The sequence below is a fragment of the Micromys minutus genome (assembly GCF_963924665.1).
Source record: "Micromys minutus genome assembly, chromosome: 1".
Lineage (NCBI taxonomy): Eukaryota > Metazoa > Chordata > Mammalia > Rodentia > Muridae > Micromys > Micromys minutus.
In genome coordinates, this window is record NC_137969.1 from 99,357,734 (window position 1) to 99,370,049 (window position 12,316).

At 52.1% G+C, this 12,316-nt stretch overlaps 2 protein-coding genes across 4 annotated transcripts; one reads left to right on the forward strand and one right to left on the reverse strand.

Annotated features, from left to right (window-relative positions):
• Nucleotides 1-5,271: 5,271 nt before the first annotated feature.
• On the forward strand, nt 5,272-8,640 carry MXD3 (MAX dimerization protein 3; the record flags this gene model as incomplete). 3 transcript variants are annotated; one of them, XM_080923789.1, is made up of 6 exons in its annotated part: nt 5,272-5,341; nt 5,560-5,665; nt 6,281-6,310; nt 6,459-6,573; nt 8,261-8,449; nt 8,536-8,640. In XM_080923789.1, the coding sequence occupies 6 exons, from the start codon at nt 5,272-5,274 to the stop codon at nt 8,638-8,640; spliced, it is 615 nt and encodes a 204-aa protein (XP_080779915.1). The 3 variants fall into 3 exon arrangements, with proteins under 3 accessions (XP_080779915.1, XP_080779914.1, XP_080779916.1); XM_080923788.1 differs by having other exon boundaries at nt 8,261-8,444; nt 8,525-8,640; XM_080923790.1 differs by lacking the exon at nt 6,281-6,310 and having other exon boundaries at nt 8,261-8,444; nt 8,525-8,640.
• A 501-nt stretch (nt 8,641-9,141) lies between these two features.
• On the reverse strand, nt 9,142-12,246 carry PRELID1 (PRELI domain containing 1). Its single transcript, XM_080929335.1, has 5 exons — nt 11,990-12,246; nt 11,202-11,427; nt 10,006-10,119; nt 9,829-9,907; nt 9,142-9,568 (listed from the first exon to the last, which is right to left on the reverse strand). The coding sequence occupies exons 1-5, from the start codon at nt 12,079-12,081 to the stop codon at nt 9,426-9,428; spliced, it is 654 nt and encodes a 217-aa protein (XP_080785461.1). The 5' UTR covers nt 12,082-12,246; the 3' UTR covers nt 9,142-9,425.
• Between the last annotated feature and the right edge of the window lie 70 nt (nt 12,247-12,316).

The following is a 12,316-nucleotide window of genomic DNA, read 5'->3' on the forward strand; positions in this document are numbered from 1 at the left end:
CACTTCCAAAACACTGGGTTGGGTTCCCAGCACCCATACAGTAGCTCACTACATCTGTAACTGCAGTTCCAAGAGACCCAACACCCTCTCTGGCCTCCTGGACACCAGGTGTATGATGCCTAGACATACATGAAGACAAAATACCACACTCATAAAATGACAAAACTTTGGGGGAAAAATGGATATACTAATGTCATTCAAATCTTGTTACCAACATGGGCATGGGCACCTGTGTTCTCTCCTTCCTCCTTGGTGACCATCAAAGAGGACAACCCTGTTTGGGATATTTGCTCCATGTGACTCTTTAATATCCTGTGGCCTTAATGAATTTCTAATCTTCTAGAATCCAACATTCAGAAGCTTTGGAGTAAAGCTTCCTTCCCTTTGACCCTTTCCCCCTCAGATTTGCAATCTGTAAGCAAGGGCAATTGATAGGTGCACAAGGTGGGTAGTTAACCACCGGTACCCTTAATCCAGAGTGAGAAACACTTTTTCCTCGGGGTTGTTTTATAGGTCAGAGAAACTAGAGTGAAACAAAAGAGGGGGCGCCTGGGGCAGGATGGAGCAGAAGAGGGGATGCCTGGGGTGGAGTGGGGCAGAAGAGGGGATGCCTAGGGCAGGGTGGGGCAGAAGCAAAAGCAGCTGGCAAGGACTGAAGAAAAGAGAAAGACAGCTGGAGATGCCAATTGGGAGTAGGGCTCCCAATTACAAACTTTTGCCCAAGGGAGCTCCCAATTCTACCCTCCCACCCAGCAGGCTGGTTCTCCTTTGCCTGTAGCTGTTACTGGCAGAAGCCCATCTACACCTGGCCCCTGGGTTTCTGCATCTGACATGAATTTCCTAGCCCTAGCTAGGAAGCTACAGCACTGGCCCTCAACCTGTGGGCCAGGACCCCTTGTGAGTTCAGCGATCCTTTTACAGGGGTCACCTAAGACCAACACATATTTACATTATGATTCATAACAGTAGCAAGGTTACAGACATACATACTTTTATGGTGGGGGTCACCACACCACGGCAGGAGAACTGTACTAAAGGGACCCAGCATTTGAAGGTTGGAACCCCTGTTAGAGACACAAGGCTAGAAAAACTGAAGTTTGCTTTAGAATTCAATTCTTAGACCAGGTATGGTCGTCCTGTAGAGACAGAGGCAGGCAGGCAGGCAGGCTTCTCTAAGTCCCAGGCCAGCCAGGGTTACATAGCAAGGGTCAGTCTCAAAAACAAACAAACAAGCCTAGAAAATATATGATACTCTGTCACAGAGGGTCCCTACTTTTTCAGGGACTATTGCAGTGTCCTGAGCTTAAGCAAGCTTCCCCCTCCTAGTTCACTCTTAAGTGTTTTCCCCCTCCTCTCATCGGCTTGGGGACCTCCAGAGCCCAGTGTCCTTTGCAAGGCCAGCAAGGCACATACAACAGGGACATGGGGGAAGGGGTTGAACCTGTGTTGGAAAAGGGGAGGGGACATCAGCCAGATGTCTAGCTAAAGGAGACCCTGTTTGCCATTCTACAAGCACCTTCTTTAAGGTCACCCACAGTGACAATGCCTTGAGACAGAATACCCACAGATACTCTCGAAAGTGCCAAGGAAGAGCAAGGACAGACCTCCAGCAGACATTGTTTAGGACTGCAGTAACAGCGCACCTCGGGCTTTATCTAGAGAATAACTTTCCCTCCTAGCTTCTGCTGACCTCTGCAGTCTTTGCAGTTCCTTGGCTTGAAGACACACTGCTGCGGATTCTTGGCCCCTGGTCACGTGGCATCTTCCTGCCTAACGGTTTGTCTCCAGATTTCCTGTTTGGTGAAGACACAGTCGTATTCAGCCACGCTACAATGATCTTACCTGAATTCTTCACAGGCCTCACTTCCGGGGACAGCAGCATCTGTTATGGGAAGAAGGACTGAGCATGCCGTTTTGGAGGAACACTTGAACTTGATCAGTGGTTAGGGGCTGGGAGTCAGGTGGAGCTGGGGAAAAACACCCATGTGGGGGCTGGAGAGATGGATCAACAGTTAAGAGCTTGCAAGGGGCCTGGGTTCAATCCTAGTACCCACATAATGGCTCCAGATTCAGGAGATTAGACCCTTCTGACCTCTGGAGCCACCAGACACGAGGTTGCTACATGTATGTACACATAGGCAAAACACTCACAACTTAAACAAGTAATCTAAAAACTACAGGAAGAAGACAACCAACAGTTTCTTGTTTTTTTATTTTTAATTGGTTCTGGTTTGAAACAGGAAATTTTGATAGAACTGGTCTTCCGTCCATATTGTTGGGTTTTATATCTCTGTATCTAACATACTGTGGCTGGTGCTGTAGGAAATCAGGCCTACTGATGCTGCACATAGACTTTCCTGCCTACGTCCCCCTAATCATACAGTACAGCAATGTCCTGGTTGGCTTTCCCATTCCTATGGTAAAAACATTTTGACAAAAAAAAAAAAAAAAAAAAAAAAAAGCAACTTGGGGGGTTGGAGAGATGGCTCAGTAGTTAAGAGCACTGACTGCTCTTCCAAAGGTCATGAGTTCAATTCTCAACAACCACATGGTGGCTCATAACCATCTGTAATGGGATCTAATACCCTCTTCTGGTGTGTCTGAGGACAGCTACAGTATACTCATATAAGTAAATAAATAAATAAATAAATGTTTAAAAAAGAATATATAAGATATAGAATGGTAACCAATATAGAGCAAACGTCTGAGTTAGGAGCCAGCAATATTAAAAAAAGAAGAAGGAGGAGGAGGAGGAGAAGGAGGAGGAGGAGGAGGAGGAGGAGGAGGAGGAGGAGGAGGAGGAGGAGGAGGAGGAGGAGAAGAAGAAGAAGAAGAAGAAGAAGAAGAAGAAGAAGAAGAAGAAGAAGAAGAAGAAGAAGAAGAAGAAAGAAAAGAAGCCCCTTGACAGGTCAGGTTGGGGTGACATTCTGAGCTGGTTGCTCATATCCCCTCCATCATAGATGTTTTTCTCAGTCCTGTGTTCCTCTGCTACTGGGTCACAGTCTGGCAGGAGAGCTGATCTCAAGGGACACAGGATCATTGGTGTTTTTAGAGAGTGCAAAGGAGGGAGGGAGGCCTGGGGGCTTCCTGGAGGAGGTGGCATTTGAGCACAGCTGGTGTAGGCAGGGAGTGGGAGAGGGCAGGATCTGTGTGCTATGAGGCAGAGGAGGGGCACTGCTCAGCTCCAGCTTGAAATCAAGGGTTGCTGGACCCAACACAGGTTATGTCAGGGCATTGGTTCTGCTGTAGCAAGGGGCAACTGATCGGAAGGGAGTCCAGCGTCTGAGTCAAGTCCCCACACCTGCGAGAGGACTACAGGGTTCTGCGAGAGGATAGCAAAGTACTATATCCTGAATCATCTGTAGCAGGAGATGAAAGTCTGCCTTCCTTGGTGATCCAAGGCACAAATCCATTTTGACATCAGCATCTGACAAGTTGCAACAAGGTAAGGCAGCCCCTCCAACTGCTGTGGCTGACGGGCAATAGATCCCCAGGTAGCACAGGACCCAGGGGATCTAGAGACAGAGGCTCTGTCAGGTCACTGGAGCATCTGTTGGGCTTGGGCCTGGAAAGTACTTGCTGGAGCATCCATTGTCTTTTTCATCTCCATACCTTGCCTTTTTCCTAGGAAGTTACTCTTGCCTGCTCTGGTCTGAGGCCAGGCTGTCCCCTATATCCCCTAGGATGAGGTCTCTAGGATAATATGGCCACTCAGTTCCTCTCAGTGCCAGCCTTACTTACATTACCCTGACTTGATTCTGCTGGAACTTTCCTTGGAGAACCCTTTTGTCTCCATCCTGCTCTGAGGCCAAAGTCTCCTGGGTACCTGATGTATGATGAGGTTTGTGCCTGTGCCGTGTGCCTTCTTTCTTAGAGAAATAAGATTAGGTGCACACTGGCTACATGGTGTTCAGTTGAAACCCGGGCATTTGAGAGTTGGAAGGAGTATCGGGAGCATCTTTGGTTACATAGCAAGTTTGAAGCTACATTGTTGCACGTGAGATCCTGTGTCAGTCCCTCCTCACTCTCTTTCTTCCACATGAGGTTGATTGCTGATGGAATCATTAGGGGTCCTCCCCCTGCTCTATGCCTGGGCAGACCTTCCGGTGTCTCTCTCCACGGTGCCTTTATTTTAGTCTACAAACTGTTACACAGTAGTAGCAACTCTCAGAGGAAATAAAAAAATGGTTGGTGATTTCTCTGGCGACGACTTTTAAGATAGCCTCATCATCGGAAGGGGCCTGATTGGCACGTGCCTGTGTTTACCCAGACCATCTTTTCATAGCCCCCCCCCCCCCCGGTCCAGCGGAATCTCAGAAAGCCCCACCCTTCCTGACTCATAGGTATGGTTACCCCTGGTGGTACTACTGCTCCAGGAGCCTCCACCGATGGCTAGCCTTGTTCTAGGTGGGCCTTCTGTCTGGTTGCAGTAGTCCTAATGAGATGGGTGCTTGTTGTGCAATACATAGGAATTAGCTCTAACCCCTCCGCAACGCTGTCTCACGTTCCGGAGTTGTCACACCTAGCAGCGACCGCAGAGGAGCTCCAGAACCCAAGGCGAGATGGTATGTTTCATGTCCTGGCTTGGGAAGCGGTTAACAACCGACGTTTCACGACGACGACTTTAACCCTCCCTGCAAATGACTGGCAAGCCAAGAGGGATTCCCATTCGAGGACCGAAGAGGGGCAGATGCGCGGCGGCCCCTACCGTGTCCAGAGTCCGGGCCCCAAGACAGGCGCGTGCGCATCGCCATCGCTCACCGCTCGCCCCCGCCCTCCTCGTCCGGGTTTTCAAATTTGAAACCTGCGGCTTTTCCCGCCCGAGCGGGGGCCCCCGCGGCGGGAGAGGGCGGGACGGCGCGCCAGCCAACCCAGTCTCTGAGACTCGCGGCCCGCCCCAAGGATGTGGCCGCGCCCCGCGCGCACGTGCAGCCCAGGCCCGCGCCTTCCAGGACCCGTGCGACTGCCTGTCGCAAGAGTGGGACAGCTCGCAGCGCCCGGTGTCCAGGCTGCCCCGCCCGGCCGATGGCTCGTCCCCAGAGCGCAGAGTCCCAGCCCAGGTCAGACTAGGCGGGAAGAGGCGGGCGGAGCGGGGTGGGGCGGGGCGGACGCGGTTCCCAGGGGCGGGGCCAGGGCGGGCCCCGGGCGGGGCGGCCGGGGGCGGGACGGGCCCTGTGCTTGTGGTACTGTGTCAGTTACATCGAAACAAAAGTGGTAAGGCGGCTACCAGGGCCAGCATCCCTATCCCGCTCGCCGTCGGCTGTCGAGAACATGGAACCCGTGGCTAGCAACATCCAGGTCCTGCTGCAGGCAGCGGAGTTCCTGGAGAGGCGTGAGAGAGGTGAGGACAGACCCCGCGCGCGGGCTGGATTTGGCTCCCAACTTGGATAGAAGCACGGCTCCGAGGGCAGCTGGCGCGCTGCCGCCAGCACATCCATAGGAGTTCCCAGGCAGCCGGGCAGGGAGTGACTAGGGAAAAGAATCCTGGCGCCAAAAGCCTTTCCTTGACTACGCCATGCCAGTGGCTCCAGCTGACGGACTGTGTTCTCTCTCTGGCAGAGGCGGAGCACGGTTATGCATCTCTGTGTCCACACCACAGTCCCGGGGCCGTATGTAGGAGGAGGAAGCCACCCCTGCAAGCTCCTGGAGCGCAGAACAGTGGGCGGTGAGCAGGGATGGGGCAGTGTAAGGAGGGATGCTAATTCTCAGCTGGCCCATCTAATCCTCTTCCCACTTCCTTGTTTGTTCTTCTGGGCCAGGTACCCTGCTCCATCTGCATTTTCTACACACACACACACACACACACACACACACACACACACACTCACTCACTCACTCACTCACACACCACGAGTGTGTGTCCATTCACGGACTCCTAGAGCATCTTTGATGTAACCAGACAGTTCTGAGCCCGGCTTCCCTCACACTCCTGACCTCTCTCCCTCACAGGCTTCTGTTCTGTTTAAATGGTTTCCCCTCTACAGATTTCTCTGGCAGGCTTGTTTATTGAGCAAGTATCGTAACTGTCCAGGGAGCCTGTCTTGCCTGGCTGTCAGGGGGAGACCCTGAATGTCCTTGGCAAGTGTCCAGTACCTTTTGGTGTGTTTGTCTGATTCCTTTTGTCACTACCTGGGGTTTGGTGTCCTAAATGAACCTAGGCTCCCACGAAAGGCTCACTTGGCATAGATGTCTGTAGTGAGTTTTGGGAGGCACAATAACCTGGGGCTGAGGATTTGCAAAGTATCAGCTGCCCCTCACTCCATCTCCTTGGCGTTTGCAGGTCTGTGCACAATGAGCTGGAGAAGCGTAGGTGAGTCCCAGCCTGGCCCCCAACAGTACCAGGTACTAAGGACCATCTCTCTCAGACCTATCCTCCCTTGCCACTATCCTCCCTTGCCATCCATCCCTCTGGCTGGGGAGGTGGGGCCGATACTGCCCTCCTGACTCCTCCCCCGTAGGAGAGCCCAGCTGAAGAGGTGCTTAGAGCAATTGAGGCAGCAGATGCCCCTGGGAGTCGACTGTACCAGATATACTACTCTGAGCCTGCTGCGAAGGGCCAGGATGCATATCCAGGTAAGGAGCTGTCTGTTGTGCCCAGTGTGCTTGTGAGACAGCGTGGTCTTGTAGTGTGGACAGCCTGGCTGGAGAGCTGCCTCCATCCTGTGTGACTTGAGACACTCCTGTGCTTTTAGCTCTTGAATCTATCTAATGGGAAGAAAAGCAGACAACAGAGCTGTTCTGGAGCTTTGTAAATGGTCCTTTTGTTATGGTTAGCATTACTAAAGTCCTAGCAGAGAGACCTTGGAGGAGTCTGTTTCCCTGGTGCAGCAGGGAGTGTATGGCTGGTGAGAATACTGTTTTAAGCCTTGTGATTCGGCAGATCGCAGAGGGCTGGCACCTAGCCTCTCTCCCCCTGTCTTCTGTGCTTACTGGTTTGGGTTCTGCTGGCATTGTTGAGTTGGGGGATGGCCTGGAGGCAAAGGACAAGTGAACTACTAACTAACTGGTCGGACTTGGCCTTGCTGCATTTGGGTGGAATTGCAGGCCCCCTGGTGGACAGGAGTGGGCATGCAGACACCAAAGCCGAGGCTGTGCCAACCATGTGGGCATGTTAGAAGTTGCCTTGGAAATAGAAGATTATTTCCTGCTTTCTGGGCCCATCTGATGAGACTGAAGGGACAGCAGACTCAATCATAATGCCTGTCCTGTTTTTCAATGTTTATTATGCACAGCTGTCAGGCTCTGTTCAAGGGTCAGGGCCCAGTGACATGACCATTCAGCACATATCTGCCCTGTCACATACATGCCTGCTGTCACCTCCCATTGTCCTGGTTTTCCTGCAGGCTTAGATTTCTCCCGTGGAGCTCGTTTGACCTCATTTTCAGGGAGATGAAATGTGCTACCCAGAGGGGCTGGCATGTGGGCATCAGCCCTTTCCTGGGCAGCACCTCCTGAGCAGCCCTTCGTCCAGGCTGCCTTCTACCCTTGTACATTTACCGAGGCCGTCTGGAGCTGGAATTCCCTGATAGGACACAGCCTCATTTCCTGCTTCCTGTGGAACTCAAGCCTCTCCCTAATGCAGGCCTTGCTTCTCTGTGCTCCAAGCAGTCTCATGACAGCTTTAAAGGTTTCTCTCCTGGCTAACCAGAGACAAAGTTGGACTCTGCAAGCTTCCCAGGGTCCCTCTGCCTTGATGGTACTCAGCCCCCGTAGCTTAGTCTAGGTAGGGACATGTATTCTTCTGCATCTTGTCCTGACTTATTCTCCTTGTTTGATAACAACAAACCAACCAAAACTATTTGTATGGGTTAAGGATCAAACCCAGTGCCTTACCGGAGATGCATCTCTAGCTGCCTTGAGTATCTGGATGCAGGCTCCTTCCCAGGGACCTGGTACTAGTCTGTAGTCCAACAATTTAGAGGGATAGAGATCAGATAGTGCTAGGTCTGTGACCACGCACAGCAGTGGTGTGGCTGCATCCTTTAGTTTTGCTTGTCAGGATGCTAGTCTCCAGGTTTGTGCTGACATTATAATCCACTCCACTGTATTATATGAGTAGGCCCTAAAGACATTTGAGATTGGGATACCTTGCCACCCATACTCAGACAGTTTTCTGTATATTGAAGGCCAGGAGGTGGTAGCCTTTAGAGGTCATGAAACCACATTTGGGGATGGGGGGCAGTGTTATGCAGCTGCCTGTCTGATGTAGACAAAGGCTCTGGGTGGCTGATCCCAGTCCCTGTCCCTGTGGGTTCTGCAGAAGCTGGAGGAGCAGGAGCAACAAGCCCAGCGGCTCAAGGAGAAGCTTCGAAGCAAACAGCAGAGCCTGCAACAGCAGTTGGAGCAGCTCCAGGGACTGCCGGGTGCTAGAGAGCGGGACCGGCTGAGAGCTGACAGCCTGGACTCCTCAGGCCTGTCCTCTGAGCGCTTTGACTCAGACCAAGGTTCGGTGTATGCCCTGGAAGGGGCGAGGCTGGGGTGGGTCACATGGATGGCTGAGCTCCTGACTGGCTTCTCCTTGCAGAAGATTCAGAGGTAGACGTGGAGAGTCTGGTGTTTGGGACTGAGACAGAGCTCCTACAGAGCTTCAATGCCGGGCAGGAGCACAGCTATTCACATGGCACTGGTACCTGGCTATGATACTGGCCACCCCAAGCGGCCTATACTCTCTGGACTGAGCCTGCCAGTCAGTGGTCCCACAGAAGTCTGTTTAGAACCACATGTCAAAGAGACTATAAAGCCTCCGTGTGGGAACAGCCTGAGCCTGGGCCACCTTCACTATCCCCAAGGGAATTTTATGTAGCACTTGGCTCTGCTTTGCTGCTCCCCACAGGGACAGGAAGCCCGTAGACTTCTTGTTCCTGGGCAAAGCCCAGGGCCTCTGCCCCTCCCTACTGCACAGTATTTTCATTAAAATTTTCTTTTGTAAGTTCCTGGTTTTGCCCAGTGAGTTGGAGGAAGTCCCAGCCACAACTGGAAAAGAGGAAATAAGATCAGTAGCTGGCAAGCAGGGTCATGTGAAAGGCAGCGCACATCTGATGGTGTGGAAGCTGCTCTATGGTCCTGATGCTGAGGCAGAGTGATGTGCCTTGCCTGAGCTCCAGATGCAAACCAAAGCTATCTGACTCCAGAACTGGGGCTAATCAAATCATGTGTTTATTGAGTGCCTGTTATGTGCTAAATATTGTTCAGGGTACTTGGGACACAGCAGAGGATAAAACAAGGAGCCCTGCCCTCATGGAGCGTACAGTCTATCACTGCAGTGACCTCGGGCAAGTCACTGCACTCCTGCGCCCAGTAGACAGAGCTGGGTGTGGTGCAGATGCTGACCCGGACAGGGCCCTGACCCACCACCTAAGACAGCAGAGAGGGCTGCAGGTTGAGCTTTAATAATCAAGTGCACTGGGGAGAAGGGAGCAAGTATGCTATACGAGCTGCTGCTGCTGCTGCTTGGTGGCAGCCTTGTTGGCCAGGTCCTTGGCCTTCTCTGTAGCTGCCAGTGCCGTCTCCTTTGCTTTCTCTTTGGCCTCTTTGGCTGTCTCAACAAGTGTTTTGGAAGGGGCCTCACCTGTGGCAAACATCAGGGGCTGGCTTCAGATGATGCCTAGAAGACCCACCCAATCCCTGTTCAACCATGGCAGGCAGTCGTTGAAGGGCCCGGCTTCTTAGGAATATTTGGTGCCCTGTATCCTGACCCTCCCACCCTTCCAGGCCCACATGAGAGTCTCAGGCTCAGATCAGGACAGTCCAGCCGAGGTAGGACCACTCCAGCTACTGGTAGTGAGGGTTCCCCCAATTCCTGAAACAGTGTCCAGGGCTCACTCTCACCTTGTAGCTTGGCCAGGATGTATTCAAAGCCCTTCATTGTCTTGGTCACATTGCTTTTGAACCGGGCAAGACCAAATTCCTGGCAGGAGAGGGAGAAGGATGGGAGAGCTGCTCAGTGACCCAGAGCTGAGCCCAGCCCAGCCCAGCCCAGTCAAGTCCAGCCCCCAAACTGCATACCTGGACAGCTCTGGAGACGCCAAATAAGCTAGAGGAGACCCAGGCTTCCCGACGGATTTCGGTCCAGCCGCTATTGTCAGAGTTCACACAGTAAACACATCGTTCCTCCACCACCTTCAAGGGAAGTCAGGCTGAGCACCTTGAAGGAGCACCCTTTGCTTTGCTCACTTGTTTCGCAAAGTGAGCACTGTGTGTCTGCACTCAACATTGGGTGAGTCTGCCTCCTTCACAAGGGGAAGCAATGACAAAGTTCTCACCATTTCGTATCCCAGGCCTGGAGACAGGCTGTTCTGCCTTGATAACCCTTTGAAGTAGAACATAGCTTCTTGGGATCAGCTGCTATTCCAATCTGATCCAGGCTTTTGCTTGGAGCCTCTGGATCTAGATGTGAGCAGTGTTTCTTGTCTGCTTTCTGTCCTCTCCTCTTTGAGCTTCCTGATATTGTGTACCCACATGTACACACATACACTCACTCACCCATTCCAATGACAGCTTTTATTATCAAAGTGTATGGCAGCCTCGTGAAGAACGTGAGGACATAAGTCACAAATACAATCACTGTGTTATCTATGAAGCAGAGCTCTCAGCTGAGGTGACTTCAGACAGTGCTGAGCAGGAAAAGGTGCTTTACACACTCCATGACTGTGAGGAGCACATCTCTATAAAGGTTTTGTTTTGAAACACACTTTTCATCTCAAGCTCACAGAAGCTGAGAATCATCTAGAAGCTTTTAGTCACAAAAGAAAATGATACTGTGTGAATATTCCCAAACATGGGTTTTCAAGTCATGGGATTCAAGGCATATCTAATTTATCCCCTCAAATCTCATGCATAAACTGAGGCACATCCCAGGCATCTTCAGGCCTTGATGGGACTCCCAAATGAAAGCCACTTCTTCCCTTTCTCGCCCAGTGTGATTCCTGAAAACCCAGCCTGTGTGTCTGTCTGTCACCAACTGGCTCTGCATACAGCACTTTGTGACAAGCTTTGAAAATGGGTCTTTCCTCACCATCTCAGACCCAAGGGACAGTCCCAGAGAATCTGACCACCTGAAAAGGATGGGCCAATCTAAGGACAGAGCTCTAGAGATGTAGCTCATCAGTATTTTAGGCTTGCCTCTGGCAACAGGAGTTCCCATAACTCTCTTGCCTGAAATCTTTAGAGCAACTATTTTGAGGGACCAAAGGAAGTCTCACCATCAGCCGGGCATGGTTGATGTTCCAGGTGAAGGTGGTCATGGTCTGATTCTTCGGGTCCACAATAGAGTCCTCCAGGATGTACACCGAGTGAGCAACGTTGGCAGGAAACAGTCGCTCTGCCCAACGTGGCATCCTGTTGGTCTTGGTCAGGAGTCTTCGGGACAGAAGCTTCTGGTCAGGGGTCACCTCCCGGTGTACTATGTCTTCGGTTAAGACATGTTTGCTGCAAGTGTTAAAATGAAGATGATTCTCAAGGAGCCTGCTCCTAATGAAAGGTCTGCAGGTTCTTATTTAGAGTCTCCAGGTCATGGCTTCCTGCAATCTTACAGAGTGATCTGTACCCGGGTTCAGAATTAGAGTACACTGAACCTATCCCCGGGCAAATTCCAACCCCCTCCTCCACCCTGATATGGATTCTGTGGCTTTCCAAATCGAGTAAAATCTCAAGAATTATACCACTAGAGAGCGCCACAAGCAGGTGAGCAAGCCATCGTCAGGATTTCAGGCCCCGAAATACCGCTCAACTCTCCTGCTGCCCCCTCCTCCAGTCTCACCACCCTTGGACCGCAAAATAGAAATCTAGAGCCTAATATAAGTAATTGTCTAGACAGTCTTCGAGGACCTTGCAGGCTTGGCCTGATCCTAATCCTATAAGGACTTTATGCCAAATCTGTGGCCACAGTTCCCGGAGAGAGCCCGCACCGGATTCTGTCCAGTCAAGGACAGCCTACAGTCGGATCTCCAAATGGAAAGGAGGTCGACTCGTTCTACCTACCGCCACGTACCTATAGGGATTCGGGTACCGTTGCCAGAAGGCAGCGAACACTTGGTCCCAAGAACTTCGGAGCACGCTCTGGCCCAGGAAATACTTCACCATCGTCCCGACCCGAGCGGGCTCAGCACCCGTGCAGCATCAGGGTGAAGAGCCCGGGGGTGGGGGACACGCGGCAAGGCGCACGCCCGCCAGGCTCACAGCTCAATCACCGCAGCGCCGCGCCCAGGTCCCTACAGCCGCCATGAGGGGCTACAGGACTGCGTGACGCTTCCGGGGCCGGCCAAACAGGATCGGCTACTTCCGGCGCCCGCATCACGTGACCGGGCGTCCCGCCTCT